The sequence below is a fragment of the Anas platyrhynchos genome, chromosome 9, assembly GCF_047663525.1.
Source record: "Anas platyrhynchos isolate ZD024472 breed Pekin duck chromosome 9, IASCAAS_PekinDuck_T2T, whole genome shotgun sequence".
NCBI lineage: Eukaryota > Metazoa > Chordata > Aves > Anseriformes > Anatidae > Anas > Anas platyrhynchos.
In genome coordinates this window covers 25,333,630-25,355,514 of record NC_092595.1, presented here as the reverse complement: position 1 = coordinate 25,355,514, position 21,885 = coordinate 25,333,630, and the positions used below count along the sequence as shown (strand labels likewise).

Genomic DNA, 21,885 nt, shown 5'->3' with positions numbered 1-21,885 from the left:
AGACTTTACATGGAAACAGGAAAGTACAGTAAATTTTGGTCCACCCACAAAATCTGTTCGTATACAGGCAGTTTTGAAGTTAAAGTGTTCTCTGTCTTTCTTGGCCTAATATAATACGGGCCCCCTTTCCTTACCATATTTCTCGCAATCATGTTCTGCGTCTGGAGTATGCATCATGAAGCTCATCAGAAAGAGACAAGAGACTTTTTATAAACTTTGGACCATTTCAGACTTAAAAACAGCATTTCCTCAAGCATTATGAATCCACGGCACCATCCATTATTTCTCCAACTAGTGCCATTCTATTGGTAAGTACTGCAGTAGTGTCAGGCATTAGAATGAACCAAAGGCAAGGTAATATATAAATAAAATAGAAATAAATAAATAAATACAAATAAAATAAAATACAAACAAAACCTATATATATATATCTCATATATTTTCAGGAAACCCTTCAGAAATAGTTTTCAGTGTAGCCACTATTCAACTGTGTTAGTGATTTTTTTTTTTTCCCATTGTGATGTGTATTTACGAGACATCAGCTGTCATTGCTGAGTATTTAGGTATTACTGGAAAATGCGTTGGCAGGACGTGATCTTGTTAACACCGTAGGAAGCCTAGGAGACGCTTTTTAGGCTTGGAGCTGACTGTGAGTAAGCATTCGATCCGCATGTAGAAGCCAACACCTACACAGAGCCAAGCCTCCTTAATTTCAGAGCACGTGTTGTTTGAGTTAAGCCCGGAGAGCTGCTGCCACCTTAAATATCTGCCTTCGCAAGAAAATCTTCTGGAACTGCAGCGGCGCTTCACTTCTATAAACACTGCCGTTCCGTTCCGCCGCCAGCAGAGCGCCGAGGCCAGGCGGGGGCTGCCCCTGACGCACGAGCGCGACACCGCGGCCAGGCCCTGCTCCCTCTCCGCCCCTGCCCGCCCCGGAGGCGGTGGCGCTCCCCGCCCGCTCCCGCCCCGCTGCGGGGGGCCGGGTAGGGCCGAGCAGGGTCGGGTGCTGCGCCGCGGCGACGAGGAGGGGAGCAGGGACTAGTGCGGGAGCGGGTGGGGTCTGCTGGGGAGGTGAGCGTGTGCCCACCGCGTGGGGTTTGTTCTAGGGGCTTCTGTAAGGTTTGTGGGCTTTTGCCATAGGGACGGGAATGGTCGGGGGGGGCACGTTTGGCTATTCGGGGATTGCGCAATGAGTGACAAAATGCTTCTGTAGCGGTAGCTAGTTAGAGGTGGCGAAGCACCCCTCCTGCTCCCAAATTATGGGGAGGGGGTTTCGGAGACGTCTTGCTGATGGCCGCTTGGGCGAGCTGCGGGTGGCAGGCGCGGCTCGGGCGGTGGTCGCGGGGGCTCGGCTCGGCACGGCTCTGCCCCGCTGCTGGCGCCGCGGGCCGTTAGGATTGGGGTCCGCGAGGGCCAGGCTGCTCACTGCGCCCTGCCTCCTGGACGGGCTGTTCCGGTATCTTGAACGGGAAACAGCTTTTAATTCCATCACCCGGATGTTTTTTTTTAAGCATGCTGTGTTTCTGGAGTTGGGACTTAAATCCAGGGTATGGTTAGTCGGACATGGTGATCAAAAAAGTACCACAGAGCTACTTAGGGTGAACTAATGTGTGCTTTACAGGTATTCAGCATTCTGTTTTTCAAATCCTAAACCTTCTCAGAAAGGGCCTGTTTTGGTATTTAGGTGATGCTGTGCATGATGTCACTTGGGGGCTTGTGTTAGTGTGCTCATGGCAGTATCTTACGCAGCAGGGTAAGAAATGAAAGTGGTGGTCATGAATGAAGCCGGTATTATTTTCCAGATAAAAAGCAGAAGCTCTGCAGTTAAGTGAATTAAGATGTCTCTAAATTAGTTGCAGCCTAGCTACAGACATTCATCAGGATAAGTGAGATTTGGAAAATGAGAAGCTGTGCGATGCAGTTCTTAAAACCAGAAAATGAACCATGGGTGTTCTTCTGTCCATTGAGAAGGAGCAAACAGTCTCAGGCTGTTCCCTTTTTATTGTTCTCTGAACTGGAACTGTTTTATTCTGATTTTGTTCAGAACCTTCATTTCCTTAGTTGCTTTTCTAGCAGGTTTTGGCTGACCCTTAGGTACTTGGGTTGAGACCTCCTGGGGAGGGAAAGCTGCTGTGTTCCGCATGTGGGTGCAGCTGAAGGCTGCTTCTGTGCCTGTTAGAGTAACGCTGCAGGAAAGGAAGGTTGGGTGTGTGCTGCCTTTGGGCTGTTGCAGCACTTTAGTGTGAGCTCTGAGAGCAGAGGGAAGAGCCTGGGAGCTCCCCAAGGGTGTGGATGAGGATGGATGGCACTGACCTAGATGGCGCAGCGCTTGAGGTATTGAGAGTGAGGCCTTCTGTGCCCCTTCATCTCGCAAGTGCTGAGGCACGTGTGGGGCTTGGGGCTGGTGTCCCTGCAGTGCACTGCTTTGGGCCCCCGAAGGAGCGGTCTGTTTGTGGGGTGGCTGGGCCCTGTCACTCACTTTTGACACTGAGGTGGTGGTGCTGGCTGTTCTGGGGGGGGCGGCTGGTAGCCAGGTGGTCCAGGGATGGCATTTCCTAAGGGCTGCTACTGGGGCAGCTGCTTTGTGAGAAGTGCTCTTGGTTTTCCTGCTACTTGCTTCCTGCCAGGGAGGTGGCTTCTGCTTTTGCCTGGATAAAGTTGAACCAAGAAACATAACTCCTCTGGCAGGGGGAGGATATTTATATATTTATATCTCCTGTGAGGCCAGAGCTATAAGTTACAATGGGAATCTTAGCCAAAACAGGACAAAGCTTGAACAGAGTGGTGAGGCTTTTCCTGGCATGTGTTCCCTTCCCTAACCCAGGCCCAGAATAGCCCCAGCAGTGCTGGAGCCCCAGCCAGGTCCTCTCGTTGCCTGCCCTCCCATGGGGATGTGTGTGGGTGCCTCACGTGGTCCCATGGCATTTGAAGGACCCTTATAATCATAGCATAATTTAGGTTGGGAAGGCTTAAAGGTCATTTGGACCACCAGGTTCCTTCAGGCCTTTAGGCTTTTCAGGAAATGTATGCAAAGATACGCAGTTCCTGCTGCTGGGACATGAGCCAGGCTACTGCCTGCAGTGCATCTTGCTCTGGATTTATGTCCTGAATGCAGGTTGCTGCATGTGGCCAGCACAGCACAAGGGATTCATGCAGCTACTATTTTTGTTGGTATATTGGTATAAACCAAAAAATTCAGTGATGGGTATTTGCTGTAACTTTTAAGTCTGTGGAATTTTATCTCCATTACAAAGAATTAGCATTCTTCCTTCTTTTGTATTACCAAAGTACTTTTACTTTTCTCTGCTCAGTAAATATGTTTCAGTGGTTGCTGCCTATATTTATTTAAAAACTGCTACTAGAGCTAGTACCACACAGCAGTATGTAAAGCTCTTTATTAAACCAAAATGAAGGTGTAGACTTTGAATCACAGATCTTACATTGCTCAGTGTAACTGAGGCAGCTAGGAACCAAGACATTTTTTTCAATGGAGCAATTGCCTTTTGCCTGTTGCTACATTTTCTTCACTAGTTAGGAATTTCCCTGTATGTAAGAAGGTTGCTGAACAATAAATTGTGTTATATAATGGCAGAGAAACGAATTTTTGTTCCTTTGGTACTTCATTTTTTTTGTTTGTTTGTTTCACAATCTTTTTAAACTAGTTGGATGAAAAGGAAGGTATGACTGACAGTGTTGTGTTAATCTTGGTGGCTGAATCAAAAGCCGTAGGAGTTGATAAAAAGCAATAGAAGAAAAGATCATGTTATTGAAAAAATATCTCTTTAGCATCTTGTTAGATGAAATGGGGATTGAGCTCTGTAAAATCTTTATTGCTTTGCTATCTGTAGAGCACATTTCAACATTTTCTGAATCATATTGCACAAAGGAATGTATGTATGGCTGTAAAATAACTCATGATTCTGTCCCTATTTGCCATTTATGAAAGGGTTCAGTTGTAATTCTTAATGTTTCACTGAAATTCAAGTACATGGAACGTCTCACAGTGTAAACTAATAAACTGATCTTTTGCTGGTTAAAATAACAATTTTTTAAATCATCTTGAATTTGCGTATTCCTACAAGCCAGAAGATTTGTCACCATATTTTAATATGGATGTAAATTAAACGTGCCATACTAGATTATCAACAGCAAGAACAAGGTTTAAGTTTCATACTTTGAATGTGTTCTTTCAGTTTTTTTTTCCTTCTTAGATTAGATGCATAATATCAAATAATTTCATATTACTATTTTTTTTTAAACCTTATTCATACGAGACTAGAATCAAAATACATGTAACAGTGTGATATTTTTGTTAGTAAGGTATGCTAGTACAGAAGAAAAAGTATATTAAAAAAGAACACTTTTAAAACTAATTATTAAACGACGAGGATGTGTGTAAGCTGGCAAGTGAGCTGGGTGCTATATCATCCCACAACCATTCATCCTCTTGGATACAGCTTTTGCTGTGGGAGTCAGAAACATGAAGGAACTCATTTCAGTTTAACTCCCAGCATTGGATGAGCATGTTTGCTGGACTGAAATAATTGGATGAACTGTAGCAGACAAAATATATTACTAGGTTTTACTGTTTGTTTTTTTTTTTTTGTTGTTGTTGTTTTTTTTTTTTTAACTCTAGAGACCCTGGAAGAGTAGAAGGAAAAAGACAAACAGCTGGCCCTTTTCCTCCTGGCATTCTGCTGTGGATACCCATTTGCCTGCGCAAGCCCACCTCTTATTATGTGTGGAGACAAAAATAAATAAATAAATCATATGTGATACTTGGTAGTACTGCTTCAAAAGTGGAATTGCATCAGCTGAGTAGGTGGCAGGTGTCACAGCTGCTTCAGGTTTTACCTAAGCAGGTTTTGTAGTCCACATCAATAATGAAACCAGTTGCCCTGAAATTACTGTTCCATTTGTTCATATGAGCTGCCCAGTGGTTTTGGATAGTTGCACAATGTAGTCCTGCAGTCCAGTGAAATAACTGTACAACCTGATGCTTTCCACTGAGTTGAGGATGATTTCAGGATACACAAAGCATGAATGCAGCAGGCAAAGATAATTCAGATTAATTTGTGGTAGAGGCTTAACCTAGAAGGAAACTGAGATATTTAAAGTTATTTTAGCTTGTATTTACAATTCGTCTGTCCCATATAATTTAGACATGCAAATACCTTTGATCACTAATTTAAGACTGCATAATACCATGCAAAAGTAATTCATTCAAAAATAATAAACGTATATTTTGTTTTGCAGAGCAGTTATAAGCAGATCCACGGCAATGGAAGGTGAGTAAAATATAAACCAAATGTCGTCTTTTGTCATATCAAAGGTAATAGGGTTTCTTCAGGGATGTTCAAGTAATATTAGCTTAGGTATAAGTTTGCCTATCTTATGATAGATGTTTGAATGATTTAAATTTTAAAATGGAATAATTTACAAAGTATATAGCTTACATTTTAAAATCTTAATTTCTGAGGTTAAGTAAAAAATAAATAAATTAACCATATTGACATGCAGGCTACTTCTTCTTACAAGCTGACCTTGTTACTTAATCCATAACTCTGAGTCAGCTGGTGACGAATTAGCATGTTACAGGCTAGAAGAACTTGGGAGAAAATGTTTTATGTAGTGAAGAATGGCTCATTAACCAGTCTGTTCTGTACAGGAGTACAGCCTGTCAGTTTGCTGCTAGTTCTTTGTGTTAAAGCCTTCTTGTGAATATAAATGAACAAGGCCCTTCTGATCCAGACAGCAAGTGAGCTGACCCTGCTTGGCTGGGCTTTAGGTGACTTCCAGAGATCCCTTCCAGGCTGAAATGGTTCTGTGATAGTATGACATCAAGTGTAATGCCTGTCTTTTTTCCTGCACTTTAAGGGCCAGAACTCTTTTAAGTCATACTCTGCTTTAATACACATATTTTGCATAAAATATAAACTTATTATATAGTTTTTGCTATTCAGAAAATAGCTTAATTTTTATGTATCTACTTTGAAGAAGGCGGCAGCTTGGGGATCTTTCCCCCTATGTGTAGGAGGAAATGAGCAATACTCAAAATATGTGTTGCATTCTTCTAGCATATAACCCTGCATCGGCACCTGGATTTGCAAACGTTGGCTATGCACAGGGAAATCAGGTCCCCTATGGCAACCCGCAGTATGCACCTGGGAATTTCCAAGGTAGGTTGCTTGGCTACAGATCTGCTATTTTGTTAGGACATAAGCATGGGAAGCAGGAAGTTTCACCAGAGCAACCATCTTTGATTTACTTTTCTGATATTAATTCTGTAGAGTTTCTGGTAAATTCTATTTTGCTGAAAGTCTTACTCTTTTCTTGGTGTTAGTGTGTGCTGAGCAGTGCCAGTAGCGGAAGTTTAAAATGCTGGATGTTCTTCCTCACAGGTCACCAGTTGGAGTTTGTTAGGGAGGTGTCACTGGTGCAAAACAACTAATGTATGACAGCTTCTTGCTATTGACGAGATTTTTTAAATTGAAATGTTAGTTTATTTTTCTTCAGAAATCCAGAACTGAATAATTGTTTTCCTTTCACAGTTCTTCTGGTCATGTGGATCCTGTTGCTTTTTCCTACCCTTTTGCTGTACTTTGCACATACCCTTTCATTTCCTTTCCACTTTTTCTATCTTATGTTCCATGTTCAAAACACAGCACTTGTAAATAGTTTCTCATGTCCTGGCATCTAACTGTCTTCTGAAGAACCAAATCACAATAAGCAGTATCTAACAAGCTCTCAGAGCGTATGTTATGGATAAAGTGCAAAATGTTTGGCTTAGGTTTCTGTGTTGTATATAAGTTAAATCTTGCGTGTCTTGTAGCAAGGAAATCTGAGTTCTGCAAGTTCGCTAGACTTCAGCAAGGAATGAGCATGTGCTACCTGTACTACAAAGGTCAGGGGATCATATTTTTGTTCCAAATAATTGCGCACATACACTTACACAATGGTAGTCTGTGTGTGCAAGGCCTGTGCTCAGACGTACGAGGGAGTGTTACATAAGCGTGGTTCCTCACCAGAGGTGAGTGTTCCTGCTGGCTACAAGCTTTAAGCCGCTGTTCATCACCTGACTTATGGCCACAGCATCATCTTCCACATGTAATAGCCCATGTTTTGTAGTGTAGTATGAAACATTGGCGCTAAAGGTAAATCTATGAGTCAGCATCTCAAATTAGTTGTCTTTGTACAGCTCTACAAAAGTATTTGTGGTGGTTCCTACTTGTATTTTACTCGGAAGCACACAGAAACAAAATTCCTCTGCATCTGATTGAAGGTCTACTGGGTAGGGAAAATTTACAGTTCCTGTTTCATAACTTCCAGTATCAGCAGCATCAGCTGACCCAGCTGCAGGGGCCCTGGGCCGCTCCGTGCTGCGGGCGCCATCTGCAGGGCTGGGCGCTTACATGACGGGCCTGCTGCAGGAGTGCGGCTTGGAAAGCGCTGCCTTGGCCCTGGTAGGCCCTGGGGCTTTTTCCTTTGGTGTGCACCTCCTGCATGAGGGAGTTGTGAGTTTTGGGTGAGAATCCCCTGAATTCAACAAGCGGGAATGTACAGGTTTTCGATCCCACTCATTTAGTTTTAAGCTGGAGGTGAATTTTGCAGAAAGGACATTTCTTACCATGTAAGTAGAAGGTGTATTCTAGGAAAACTGTCTTAAAATTCGTCTGGTATTCATAAGTTGTCAACTGAGCAAATACTTTTCCTGTATTGTAATGTATTGTGTCATCTTTACTTATAAATAAATAGGATTATTTCTTTTTTAATTTTTGTGTGAATAAAATTTCTACTATATACAAGAGTAACATATTTGTTTATTTAACTTGTTTTTGTCTGGAGGGATTAGAACATCCCCGTCCATCATGAGTTTCGTGGGTCTGAGGATCTTCATGCTTCAGAAAAGTAAACAAGTCTTTTTGAAGATCCATGGTGCAGCAAGACCAAAGTTTCCTAACTGTATTTCTCCTTATGCTTAGGTGGTGCCGGAGCAGGGCCTTATGGTTTCCAGGCACAGCCCATGGGAGGCCCACCTGGTCTGGGTGGTCTACCAATCCAGAACCAGCCCACTGCCAAGGACGGGACAATCTGGATGCCCATCCCTCCTCCTCTTCCCAACTGCCCTCCCGGGCTGGAATACCTCACACAGGTACCTGCGGCCTTCCTCCTTCCCCAGGGAACAGGTGGTCACCTGAGAAGCAGCCTACATCTGTGGGAAAGCTAAAGAACACACCTGCCTTTGTTGCATCTGTCTTTTGGGCTGCTAAGTAAGGCCTTTTTTAATGTGAGTAATGCACTTTTGAATGTGGAGGTGCCTGTTACGGCCAGAGTACATTTTGGAGTACCTGTGCTCCTTCCAAGTGAGATGCTGAAGGGCAGGGGGCTTGGATGTATTATACGTCTTTCCTGTTTCTAAAGCTACTGTTCATGAGAAGTAATGTGATTTGACAAGGTGTTTAGAACAGATACGTATAATGTGGGTACCGGTAGCACCTTAGAGGTGCTTTCTTTTCTGTGTGATGCTTTCTCAGACACTAGTCAAGCTTCACAAACTTAGAGAATGTTCATTAGCAAAATGAGAATTGCTCCCATGTTGCAGGATACACCCTTGTCCTGTAAAAGCATGGTTTGTCTTATCACTGGGACTTAATACCAATATATTACCAGTTTTGCAAATTGCTCTAAAGGGGGGAAAAAAAGCTTCCTGAGTTTCACTCAGAGCTGAGCTTCTGCTCTAAAATTTCTGAATTTCATGCTAGTGACTCCTGCTTCTCTCTGTATAAATTCCTGACGTAGCTATCTGGGATGTGTGGTGTTCAAGGATTTGTTAGCCTCTGTAGCAATGCTGAGATACACTACGTCCTGAAAGGAACACAGGCACGTTCGTCCTGTGTGCTTGTAACCAGACCAGCTTAGGTACAGCACCATCTTCTGTGGTGCTCTCAAACGCTGTTCTCCTCTACTGACAGAGGACAGGACAGGGAGGACGTGAGCCATGTCCACAGCTTTGCTAGTAGACGATCAGTCTCTAGGCAATGTATTGCTCCATAAATTTGCATTCTGAAAAAAACAACAATGCTTCTTAAAACTATATTTCTCATATTAACTGTTTATTGTTTCATTTTTCAACCATGAACAGATTGACCAGATATTAATTCATCAGCAAACTGAACTTCTTGAGAGTAAGTGAAAAGTGTTTATCACAGAGAAAATATTTAAATCTAAGAGTCCCCAAAACCCTTAGTTTAGACTTTCTTTGATGCTGCTTGTTTAAAATAGATCCTTTCATGGATTGTTCCCTCTCTCTTTCCTGCCTCTTATCTGTCTTAATTCCCACAGAACTTGTGGAGGAGAGGAGGGAAGAAGAAAACAGGAGGGTAGAAAAAGATTTTAAACTGGTTCTGTAGCTTAAAAGATACACAGCAATGCTGTGTATCTGCTGAGTAATCTTTGTAACCAGTTGTAGCTGAAATCACTGATTTCCCATGCTATTCATTCATGATTGCAGCTTTCCTCTCTTCACTACTTTTTATGTCTCCTCTTGCTCCATCTAATTCATTGGGCTGGCATGCTGCTCCAATTCCATTTCCAGGCAGTCTTGTTCTTCTAGTTTATTGAACTACTTTCCTTCTGCTCCTGTCATTCTGTTCACTTTAAGAATATCAAAGTTGTGTTATCAGTGTATTTCAAACAGAATAAATGAAATGGACCTTCCATCTCAGCGGACACCTAATGCTGCTGCTTTTGCTTTCCATAATATTTCAAGGGAACTTCTATTTGTTGGAGAAATTAATCAAAATTTCAGCCCTAGTTCTTGCTATTTTCTATTTGTGCTGCTTTAAATCTTGACTGTGAGGCCTTTTCGTGGCTTTCTCATTCTGAACATATTCATGCCCTCTGGATCCCTGTTCTTGCTTCACCACTAAACTTAAAATTGTTCCTAATTTTCACACCTTCAGCTCTTCCCTAGGAACCTTCCATGCTGCGTGACTTAGAGTGGCAGTGCTCGCTCTGGCAGTGGGTGCCCATGTCTGGTGGGAGGGGAGCTGATGGACATTTCTGTGCTCTTTCTATGTTGCCATGTTCATGATGGCTTGTCCTCACTGAACTTCTCTGTGGGGCTGGCCTGCTTGAGGGCCCTTTGCCAGTAGCTGCCTGACAGACTCCAAATGAGACCTTCCCAAACAGTAGTGTAGAAGTAGCATGGTGGCTTTTCTTACTGTTTTTCACACAGACACACCTAACAAAACAGTTAATTCCTTACTATTTTTCAGTTTTCCTTGGATTTGAATCAAACAACAAATATGAAATCAAGAATACGTTGGGGCAAAGGATATACTTTGCGGTAGAGGACACTGACTGCTGTACAAGGAACTTCTGTGGGCCATCACGACCTTTCACCATACGGGTTATGGACAATCTGGGTCATGAGGTGATAACACTGCAGAGACCCCTGAGGTGTTCGTCGTGTTGTTTCCCCTGCTGCTTACAGGAGGTGAGTTGTTCCCTCAGTATATGGGATGATTTTGTTTTTCATGTTAATAATTATGGGACGTTTCAACTTCTGAGGCCTCAAATCTGAATCTACTCAGAGCTTTTACTGATGAGTTTGTAGTAGCTGCTTTCTGCGAGGTATTCACTGAATGCTTTCAGGATGTCCAGAGTATTTTCTTTACTAGAATTAAATCTTTCCACTGCAGACATATAGCTTGTATGTTCTATAGCCTTAGGAGTATGTTTCTGCTTTCAGTGAGGGCAGAAGTTGCATTTGGATTTGTGGTTCTGTAGTTTTCTTAAAACAATTGCAGCTTCATTTGAAAGCTGGATTGTTGTGGAAAAATAAACTGTGCTTGGTTTGCGCGTTAGTGTGGGTTTTTGTCTAACAAACATATCAAAGCATGAACTGCTTCACATGGGGGGTTTCTTTCTCCTGTGAAGATAGAAATTCAAGCACCTCCAGGAACACCAGTTGGTTATGTTGTCCAGAACTGGCATCCCTGCCTACCCAAGTTCACTATTCAAGATGAGAGAAGAATGGATGTACTGAAAATTAGTGGCCCGTGTGTTGTCTGCAGCTGTTGTGAGGATGTTAATTTTGAGGTATGCAATGCAAAAATTGTTTGTGTATATCTTCTTTCAGATAGTTTGACAATAGTTTGTTGCTTCACTTACTATCAGTCAGCTGTATGTATTAAGTAAGGAGAACATAATATTTTAATGCTAATACAATAAATTCACTTCTCTAGATCATTCTAAGTAAGCCAGCTAAATTTCCGGAAATGGCATCTTATGGCCAATCATCAGTGATCTGATTTCTTGTGATTGCACACAAGGAATCAGATGGATTTGTAATGGATATATTTAAAGCAAAATCTTTTGAATCCATTACGTTAGTTCCTAACAACAAAAAAAGTTATTTTCTGTTGTATCAGCTGTTTATTAAAATGACCTTCTGCAACCACTCATTCAATCATGTAATAATAATTCAGTAACAAGTAAAGGGACATTATTTATAGCTGAAACTTTAACTAGAATGAGTGAAGAATTACAACTTCCGTTTAAAAATAAGGTATTGATGCATCAGTATTTTCATACAGATTAACTAGTAGACACTAGTCTACTGCATTGTTTAAAGTGATGTTGTGGATCACTGCTAAACCAAATCTAGTATGATTTTATTTTGGGGATTAGTCTTTCACGTGATTCAGAACACAGGGTACAATTTCAGGAAAAGTGTTAACCTCTGCTTTGGAACAGGAGAATGTAATTTGTTTGATTTTTTTTTTTTTTTTTCACTTGAGCCATTCCTGAGGTATGGGAGGAGAAACTAATTCACTCTCTTGGCTAAAAGACAACATTCCCAATGGAATGTGTGCGTGCTTGCATGCAGTAGCTGTCCTCCAGTACTGTTAAAACATTGAACATTGCAGTCAGATTTAGAATTAGATATCTTAATTCAGACTGACTTTCTGATAGTCAGGGTTGTTTTTCTATACAAATGGCTGCATTCAGTGACTGCATTAATTTAAGTAACACAATTTAAAGCTTTCTGTTAGATCTATAATGAAAATAATTTGGGAATATTGTAAATGATGGAATTGTTGCTGTTTTTTTTTTGTTTATTAAACCAGGTAAAGACTTTGGATGAGATTTCTACCATTGGGAAGATTTCTAAGCAGTGGACTGGATTTTTGAAAGAAGCGTTTACAGATGCAGATAACTTTGGAGTTGCATTCCCAATGGACCTTGATGTAAAAATTAAAGCAGTCATGATTGGCGCTTGCTTTCTTATTGTAAGTCTGTAGTTCACTAATCCTCGAATATGAACTGACTTCTTCGTCTGAGCATTCAAACTGTGCTTGGTAGAGTTTGATTCTGAGCTTTTCAAAGTGAGTGAGGGTTTGTTGTGGACTTCCTGTGCCTAAAGCTAACCCTGGAGGGAGTGCAACAAAGAAGCATTTCAGATAATAAGCTTATTTTATTATCACATGAAGTGATAACTGTATTTAAGAACAGCTTCATGTGTGTTAAAATTGAGAAATCCTATAAAAGGAAGACTGCTTTACAGACTCTTTAGAGATGAGCATGTTTATGTGGATGGTGAGACCAGAAAAGTGCAGATCAGCAATAGCCAAGAGACTCAACCAAAGCCAGAACAGTTCACTTCAAAAGTGCACTGTTTCCATGTTGGCAGGGCTCAAGAGGGAGAAGAAAGGTACATACACAGCATCTGCGTTTGGAAAATTCTCACCAGTTTTTACAGCCCAGCTCATGAACCAGGTTTTCTTTAGCTGTGTGTGTTCAGGTGCTATGATGTACGTGAAGAGTAGTGAGTACGAATGAGGACTCCAGGCACAGAATATGTGCTTTTCCCCTTCCTCTCCTGTAAACTAAAGATAATGGCATTTAAACTAAACTAAAGATAATAGACTTATCTTTAGACTATCTTAAAGATAGACTAAAGATAATAAACTAAAGATAAACTAAAGATAATAGATTCCAGCTTGAGGTGAAATTGAAGAGACTGAGTCAGGCTGAAGGAAGACAGGATGGAAATCCTAAGGAAGTATAATTTACGTTAGTGATAATTTTAGTTTCCATCTACATAGTTTCTGAATAGTTTCCATCTGCAGCTTTCACCACTTCTTTCTCTCTCTGTGGATATCCTTTTACCTCTACATGACACCCAGGGATAGAGGCTGGAGAGGGGTACCCCCAGCTGCTTCTCATCATCCAAAGTTTCTGAGGGGAGGGTGCTTTGAGTATCTTGCAAAATAACCACAAACTAAGAACCAGATTTTAAAAATACTGTTTTTGTTTGCTTTTTGTTTTCTTCTTAGGATTTCATGTTTTTTGAGCGTATTGGTGATAACCAGCAGCGAACAGGAGTGTGGCAGTGAAACCCAGAACTTTTTATTTAGAATGAAGGAAATAAACCACCCAGCTTTCCAGTGGGTTGCAGAGCTCCCGTGAGAATATGAAAAATGTATATCTTGTGCTTGTAATTATATTTGTATAAACTCTTTATAGAGCTTTATTGTCTAGCTTCTGTTTTTGTAATCTAATCATATTATTTGTAGTATTAAAATAAGCACCCTTTGCCTGTACAGATAAATACTGTAGTGTATAACAATATATAGTAACCTTTTTCCAATAAATTTGGAATTGTTTATTAAAAATTCTTATTGTAATTCCTAGAACAAAAAAGTAGTCTTTTTTTTATATTAATATAAGCAGTCAGCTTAATAAAGAGGTCCTGATCTTTTCCTATTGTTATAAATTGCTTAGTCCCAAAATAGGATTTTAATCAAAGTTTACAATTTATTAAAAGAATAGAGGTAAGCAAACAGTGCTGGGTGCGTTGGGAGTCTCCGCTCCACCTAGACACACACCAGTTATATCAAGTAGCTGATTTTTATGCTCCTAGGCTAATTCATATTCATTACTACTTCTGAGAAAAAACAGGTTATTATAATTAGCTTCCGGGATCCAAACCCTCCTACTGGAGCATGCGCATCCGTCTCCGGTGGTCTCTCTGGCTCTGGGGGTCTTTCATGCTGAAGGCTTGTAGTCTTCCTCTCAGTTTTTTTTTTTTTTTTTTTTTTGTCTTTCCCCTTTTGTACTCCTTGGCAGCATGTCAAAAGCTTACACAGTGTCCCCTGCAAGTTTTGTCTTCTAGCCATCCTTCAGCTTCTTTCTTTCTTCTCCTTAATCTCCTGGCCACCTGGCCAGATATCAGGGGCTTGCATAGTGTCCCCTTCAGAAGCCATAGCAGTTACTAGTTGTTAGCAGTTGTTCTGAAATCCCCAGACATCAGAGACTTCAAAGAAAGAACATACAAATACAAATAGCTCTCTATTGACACTTCAGGTGTTGTTAAAACATTCCTCACAGGCCATTCACAGGGACACTCCAGTCACATCTATAGCAGTGCTAAATCAACCACAAAGAAGGCAAAAAGGCTGTAACTGTTAGGAATAAGAGTTCAGAATAACAAAAGCAAATAGGCTCATGGATTTGAGGAATATTTCTGAAGATTTGATAAATTGACTATAATGAGGGGGAGAGTGGGACACTGGGAGGAAAGGGAAGAAACCACATCTGTGGAAGAATTAAATTGCCAGTGCAGGACCCAGAGACAGACAGAACTGCTCTCTATTGACACGAATTGTTAAAATATTCCTTTGCTAGGTACAAGAACTATAAACATTAACCATTCTGTTTTTCTTAGACTTGTGGTTATACAAGGGAATGTAAGACAGAAGGTCACATTCATCATACCATGCAGCCCTAGCACTGTTCCATACTGAAACGAATCAGATGAACATAAGTCACTGTGTCCTTCTTTGATAGTTTCAGCTTGGTGTTGATATTGTTTCCAGCTTATCAAGTATATACATTCGAAACAAAGTATTCAAAATGAACAGAGATATCAGAAATCATTGCAGAATTGTATTAATCTTATGATGAATCAGCTGTCAAATATGACTCATTTAGTGTAACAGTTCCCTAATTTTCCTTGGCTGTTTTAAAACTTACGATTTTGATTTTCAACAACAGAAGTTAGAGGAGACTGGAAACATAAATGCCTGTGGTTGCTTCTATTTAATGATCCTCTAGGAATTGCCTTGTGTGTTTTTTTTTCTTTTTTTCCCTGAGGCAAGGAAAAAGTAGCTTTCAGTTTCTTCAGTCACTTAGTCCATAGTTTCCACAGTTTGCAAGTCTTTAGATATGATGGTGCAGGAATAATAAACAGAACAATCCCACTTCAAAAGCAGATGCATGAAATGACACATTTATATCTTGTCATTTATAACTTTATTTAAAAGTGCAGGCAATGGAGAAGTCGCTGTTTCTTACCCCAACTTCACACAAGAATGTGTGCATAGCAGTTCTTGGGATCTAACTACAAGGACAGATTCTTGCCAGTATTTTGAGTTGTATTCTAATTTTGTTAAAGATTTCTTTTGTTCAGGATTTTCAATTTATTGATGGCTCCTGGCCAGTCAAAGAGCAGAGGAGTATCATTGCTGCTACGTACTGACTCTTAGATGTTCTAAGAATAGTATAAATCCATTATGACAATGTATATTGTTATGAAATTCTTTAAAATTGTCTTTTATGCCATTTTCAGGTTAACTTTTGCTGCTAACAACAAAATTCCTTGAATATAGTGGTCTTTGAGGATTGTTGGAGATAGGCTTTGGTTAATCAGTGCTGTTCTTAGGGAACAGTTGTGCCTTTTTTTGGCCTGAAAGCACCATCAGCCCAACCTGCATGCAAAATTAGACATAAACATTCATATACATCTCTGTAGAGCAGTAAGAGAAGAATTTGAGAATGGAAAGAGCTGCGAATGTCCAGCTTCACATCAAGATGTAGGAAAAATATGTATTGTAAGTAAGAAAGAAGTACGAGCTAAGCCTCCTAGATTTGCCAGAACTGCTGTAAGAACAGGGAAGAAATTCCATAATCTTGAGTCTTGAAGGCATGGAGAGACCCCTGGACTAGGGGAGCTTTCCATCACCTGGATAGTTCTGATACTAGGTTCCACAGCTCCGAATCTTTTGCCTTGTTTCAGTCTCTCATGACACTGAAAATATTGCATGAGAAGTCCTAACTGAAGCTACCATGGGATAACTCTTTAGTTAACCAAGTGGTATCTTACCACTGTCATAGTCATTTACCTTTTCCTAATCTATTTAGCCGAAAAATTGTTACTCCTTAAATTTTTCAAGAGCTGCTGGAAGCAGCTATATTCACTTGTGCATTTATGAAACTGGTTGTGCTAAGTACAGAACAGATCATTCTTTGAGCAGTCTTTTTTCATTCTGGAGAACCCATGACAGCTTTCATACTTAGTAAATAACCAGGCTCTAGAAATGCACACTTTTCATCCATTGGGCTTTAAGCAATACAATGACATCCCCATAGTCATAAATCCAGCCTTTGGAAAGCATGAGAAGTCCTTCAGCATGCTGCCTGTTATTCAATTCCACCTCAGTTAGATAAAACTGTTACATAAAACCTTTATAGAGTGAGATTTGCAGATGGATTTCTCTAGTGCTGTTGATGACCTTTCCATCTGCATCATCCCTCTATGGTTTTCATCTCCAGCTGTACAGGAGATGCAATTGCCTAATGAAACCCTAGGGTACATAGGGCATAATTTATACAATGTTTCTTGGTAAAAAATGTGTGATTAATTTCACTTTCCCAGAAACCAAAAGCAAGAAAAGAAAAACAAAAACCCTACCCCTTCCTTAGTCCCAAAGCAAAATTGCAAAACTGGTTTTCTGCTAATTGACGAGAGGATAATATTGCGAACTGGAGATGAGGAGTATCCTTGTTTTAAAGTATGTTATATTCCAGTTGGTGTCCTAAAGTTGTCTGTATTCCTGAATATGAATATGAATGTTAATGCTTTGTGACAGAAATACTTATGAAATTGTTGAATGCTAAAGATAAGTGGATGGTGCCAGGGTGGAAGTTGTAGAGTCAGGGGCTCACACATAAAGGAAGCTCTCATGATCAGAAGGAAATAAAGACTTCCTGCATGGAGGAGAAACTACGCAACAAGATGAAGAAGCCACTTCAGTCAAAAAAGCAATTGTGTAATGAGACCTGATCTTGGAATCAGTGATACGTTAGAGTGAGAGGTATTAAAGCAAAACAAAAGTAACAACTGGCCAGTGAAATAAAGAAAAAGCTACAGCCCTTCTGGGGTGGAGGGAAGAGGCCAGGTATCAGAGAGATCTGTTGTCTTAGATCAGTCTGTGTAAGGGCATGATTTCATGATACATGCTCATACGGTCTATGCTTATGTACTGGATCGGAACACTAGGATTCAAATGCATTACTCCACATGGTTCCCTTTTTTACATTTTGCCTCCAAACCTGAACAACAGTATGGAAATAGGGTTGTGGTGGAAGGCAGGCAGCTAAGTCTTTGCGTGGCCCTAAGCCTCAAGAGGCTGCTTCTGGATCTATGTGCTACTTGTATATCTTTTGGATGGCCACAGCTAATTTTTGTTGTATCCTAGAGAAGTCACAAACAAAAGCACCTGAAGTTTTTGTTGGGTTATTTGGCTATAAAGCTTCTTTTGGGAAGGTGTTGCTGTCTTTTATTCTCCTTATGGTCTCTTCCTCTTTTTCCGCTCCCATTCTCTCCTTTCTTGTTTTTTTTTTTTTTTTTTTTTTTTTTTCTGTTATGTCGTTTACTGTCAGTGAAGTAAAACAAAGCAAAGCTCTCTCCTAGGTGCCTCCTGCCTTCCCAGCACACAGAAAAATGATGGTGAATCTTTGGGCTTTTGTTTCCAAGTGTTTGGTTTCAAGTGTTTGGTTCTGAGTAGAAGAGAAGGTGAGGAAATTAAAAAAAAAAAAAAAAAAAAAGTGAAGAAGCCCCAAACCTCCATATAATATATAAAACGTGAGGTATCTCTATTTATCTATTTATTTCCTTAGGATTGCTCCCATCCCTGTTTCTGTGATCATTTTGAAGAAACCTGTGTATGATCTGCAAGAAAGACACCCATACAGGTTTTGTTCTGGAGATCCTGTACCCTGTGTTCAACAGAGATACTCGACAGATGGCTTGGTTTACCATTATTTTTTTTTAATCTGCATTTTATTTTTAGCACGGTGTTTTAAAAACAGCAAGGAGGGGGAAATGCCCAGAGGACATTGCAGGAGCAGCCACCGTGGTGCTGAGGCCTGTGTCCGGCTCCTCAGGCGCCATGCTGGGCTCTGCGGACGGTAGGTGGCATTGCGAGCGCAGAGATGGCGCCTGTGCCGCTGCGGCCTGCACCCTTAGCTTCCGTCAGCTGTCGCTAGCTGTCGTCCTGCTGTTTTCTGTGGAAGAACCGCAGATTACGCTATCTCCAAAGTATGTTTTCCCTACATGCGTGTGGAAAGCTAGATGGGCTTTCCCATCAAAGCTGCAAAATCCTGAGCCTCGATGCGGCTACGTGCTGCTAGGCAAATTAAAAAGTGCATGTGGAAGTACGCTAAACCATGACTGTTTAAGGAAACCCAGCCAATTACAGTGTAGTGCACTTGAAGTTGCATTACTTAGTAAATGAAAGAAATTGGAATTGGATTATGATTTCTGACATGATTTACTGCAGAATGAGAAAGTTATTAATGTATCCCAGGAACGACCATGAAAGCACACAGGCTGGTTTCATTGCTTATTAAATTATGAAATCATCAGTGGTTATGTGTGCTTTAAGGGAGCCACTACCATGCAGTGCCAAAGTAAAACATGAACTAAACACCTCTTAAGCTGCAAATACGAAATCAATACAGCAATTTATTTATTTTTTTTTTTCCTGGGGATTAGCACTTCAGTAATTTCATAGTGAAATTCAACGAAAGCTTTCACTATCAGATAAACTCATGCCATATTTGCTAACAGAAATATGCACTGGTCAAGTTCTTATCTTTTCAAAAAGATGTAATGAGGTATAAACATCAATTAAATATATTTGACCTCAAAATCCTATTGAGCTCAGAAAAGTCAAAGCCAACTAAGTGTCCGGTCCAGAGGGCACCTAGCATCATGGATGAATCTCCGTCCTTAGCTCAGATCCAGCCACACCAGTGGCATAGATTAGGAGAGTCTTGGTTGATAAACATTTAGATTCTAATAAGATTAGAATCTGACTATATGACTAATGTAAAAATACAATATGCCTGCTGGCAATAGAAAAGATACGAGAGAATTATGATAAAAGTAACAGGGCTTGAAATCTCACCATAATCGAGCTGCAGTCTGGAGTGGTTAAGAAAACGTAATGAGTGCTTTCTCTGAAGACATGCTTTGGTGCTACCTGATTACAGGTATGTAGAAAATTGTCACACTTTCTGAAACTTCATCCCCTCCCTGAGACCATCACCGTCCTCTCCACCAGCAATACCCACCTGCTGTTCATACTAACTAAAGTATTTTCATCCAGGAGGAGGAATATGGCATACATATGGAGGAATATGCATACATATACATATGTGGCCAGGCCACAACAACTGGTGCTACCTGTCCTTTTTCCTGCTGAGGCTGTACTGATAAAACATTTGCAAATGCCTTCCTACAAACTCCCACGAAATGCCAGTAATAGTTGGTGACTTCTAACAGGCGGTCAGCATGGTATCAACAGTTCAGTCTGCTGAGGACCAAAATCATAGAATATCCCGAGTTGTAAGGGACCCATAAGGATCATCAAGTCCAACTCCTGGCACCACACAGGTCTACCCAAAATTTTAGACCATGTGACCAAGTGCACAGTCCAATCGCTTTTAAAATTCAGACAGGCTCGGTGCAGTGCCTACTTCCCTGGGGAGCCTGTTCCAGTGTGCAACCACCCTCTTGGTGAAGAACCTCTTCCTGATGTCCAGCCTAAACCTCCCCTGCCTCAGCTTAACACCGTACCCACAGGTCCTATCACTGGTGATTAAGGAGAATGGGTCCCCTGCCTCTCCACTCCCCCTCGCGAGGAAGTTGTTGACAGCGATGAGGTTAAAATTGGCAGCCTCCTCTTCTCCAGGCTGAACAGGCCCAGTGCCTTCAACTGCTCCTCATACGTCTTCCCCTCTAGGCCCTTCACCATCTTCGTCGCCCTCCTCTGGACACTCTCCAACAGTTTAATGTCCTTTTTGTAGTGTGGTGCCCAGAACTACACACAGTACTCAAGGTGAGGCAGCACCAGCGCAGAGTAGAGCAGGACAAGCACAGAATAGAGCAGGACAATCACCTCCTTTGACTGACTAGCGATGCCATGCTTGATGCACCCCAGGATACGGTTTGCCCTCCTGGCTGCCAGGGCACACTGCTGGTTCATATTCAACTTGCTGTCAACCACAACCCCACTCTGTGGGGCTGCTCTCCAGCGTTTCATCACCTGGTCTGTATATATTGCCAGGGTTGCCCCATCCCAGGTGCAGGATACTTGGTCTTGTTAAACTTCATGTGGTTGGTGATCGCCCAGCTCTCCAATCTGTCCAGATATCTCTGCAAGGTCTTTCCACCCTCACCCCAGTCCACAGCTCCTCCAAGTCTGGTGTCGTCAGCAAATTTGCTCAAAACACCTTCTAGTCCTACAACCAAATCATTTATAAAATCATGGAAGAGGACTGGCCCTAAAATGGAGCCTTGAGGGACTCCACTAGTGACCATCCGCCAGCCAGATGTGGCCCCATTTACCACAACCCTTTGAGCCCTGCCTGTCAGCCAATTGCTCACCCATCGTATGATGTTTTTGATTAGCTGTATGCTGGACATTTTGTCCAGTAGGATCCTATGGGAAACCATGCCAAAAGCTTTGCTGAAGTCCAAAAAGATCACATCAGGTGATTTCCCTTGATCAACTATATGGGTGATCTTATCATAAAAGGAAATCAAATTTGTTAGGCAGGATCTACCCCTCATGAACCCATGTTGGCAGGGACCAATGACAGCATTGTCCCCCAGGTGTGCCTCAATAACTTCAAGAATCATCTTCTCCATAATTTTACCAGGCACTGATGTGAGACTGACAGGCCTGTAATTGCTAGGGTCTTCTTTCTTGCCCTTCTTGAAAATTGGCACAACATTTGCCAGCTTCCAGTCTACTGGGACCTCTTCAGATTCCCAAGATTGTTCAAAAATAATTGAGAGAGATCCCACAATGACATCAGCCAACACTTTAAGCACCCTGGGATGGACCCCATCTGGACCCATGGACTTGTATGAATCCAAGTGGAACAGCAAATCCCACACACATTCAGGGTCAGTTGGGAGTTTGTCATTCCCACCATCATGGTCTTCCTGCTCAGGTGCTGCTTGACTTCCGATGTTTTGGAATCACCTGATCTTGTGCTTTTAGGAGGCAGTGCTTAAAGATTGACCAGCACTGATGGACGCCAATGCCTTCAAAAGCAGTTTCCCAAGGGACCTTGCTGACTATTTCCCTGAGCAGCCTGAAGTCTGCTTTCCCCATATCCAGGGCTGAAGTTTTGGTGGCAGTTTTCCTTCTGTCACCATAAATTCTAAACTCAAACACTTCATGGTCACTATGATGGAGACAGCCACCAATTGCCACGTCTCCCACAAGACCTTCTTTGTTCTCCAGCAACAGATCTAGGAGGGCACCTTTTGTAGTTAGCTCCCTTAGCAACTGCACCAAGTTATCATCTAGGTGCTTTATGAACCTTCTGGACTTGCTCGTGACTTGCTTGTCTCTAGTATGTATGTAAGAGGAATGTATTGAGTGTGACATTCAGGTTAGAACAAGTCATCAAGTGTCTCTTGCAAAGACCTACATTTTTTTCCCCTAAAAAGAAAGAAATAAGAGCGACCAAGTAGAATTATGACGTTGCTACACTCCTGTTAATCCAGCATTTTGTGGT

The 21,885-nt window shown here is 41.4% G+C and overlaps 1 protein-coding gene across 10 annotated transcripts; it reads left to right on the top strand.

Moving 5' to 3' along the window:
- Positions 1–930: 930 nt before the first annotated feature.
- LOC113845140 (phospholipid scramblase 1) lies at positions 931–13,694 on the top strand. 10 transcript variants are annotated; one of them, XM_072042550.1, is made up of 10 exons: positions 1,014–1,071; positions 4,637–4,739; positions 5,257–5,288; positions 6,078–6,179; positions 7,983–8,152; positions 9,143–9,185; positions 10,278–10,498; positions 10,942–11,103; positions 12,135–12,296; positions 13,344–13,694. In XM_072042550.1, exons 3-10 carry the CDS (start codon positions 5,282–5,284, stop codon positions 13,401–13,403), a joined length of 927 nt encoding a protein of 308 aa, XP_071898651.1. In that variant the 5' UTR covers positions 1,014–1,071; positions 4,637–4,739; positions 5,257–5,281; the 3' UTR covers positions 13,404–13,694. The 10 variants fall into 10 exon arrangements, with proteins under 10 accessions (XP_027324075.1, XP_027324073.1, XP_027324080.1 ...); XM_072042548.1 differs by lacking the exon at positions 1,014–1,071 and adding an exon at positions 1,648–2,334 and having other exon boundaries at positions 5,262–5,288; XM_027468272.3 differs by lacking the exon at positions 4,637–4,739 and having other exon boundaries at positions 938–1,071.
- Positions 13,695–21,885: the final 8,191 nt, after the last annotated feature.

What these genes read in the sequence shown, in the direction of transcription:
- LOC113845140 (XM_072042548.1), top strand. Translation starts at nt 2,293, where the DNA reads ATGAGGATGGATGGCACTGACCTAGATGGCGCAGCGCTTGAG. An exon ending in TAGATGGCGCAGCGCTTGAG is followed by an intron (nt 2,335 to 4,636) that starts GTATTGAGAGTG and finishes TTTTAACTCTAG; the next exon opens with AGACCCTGGAAGAGTAGAAG. An exon ending in GCAAGCCCACCTCTTATTAT is followed by an intron (nt 4,740 to 5,261) that starts GTGTGGAGACAA and finishes TTTGCAGAGCAG; the next exon opens with TTATAAGCAGATCCACGGCA.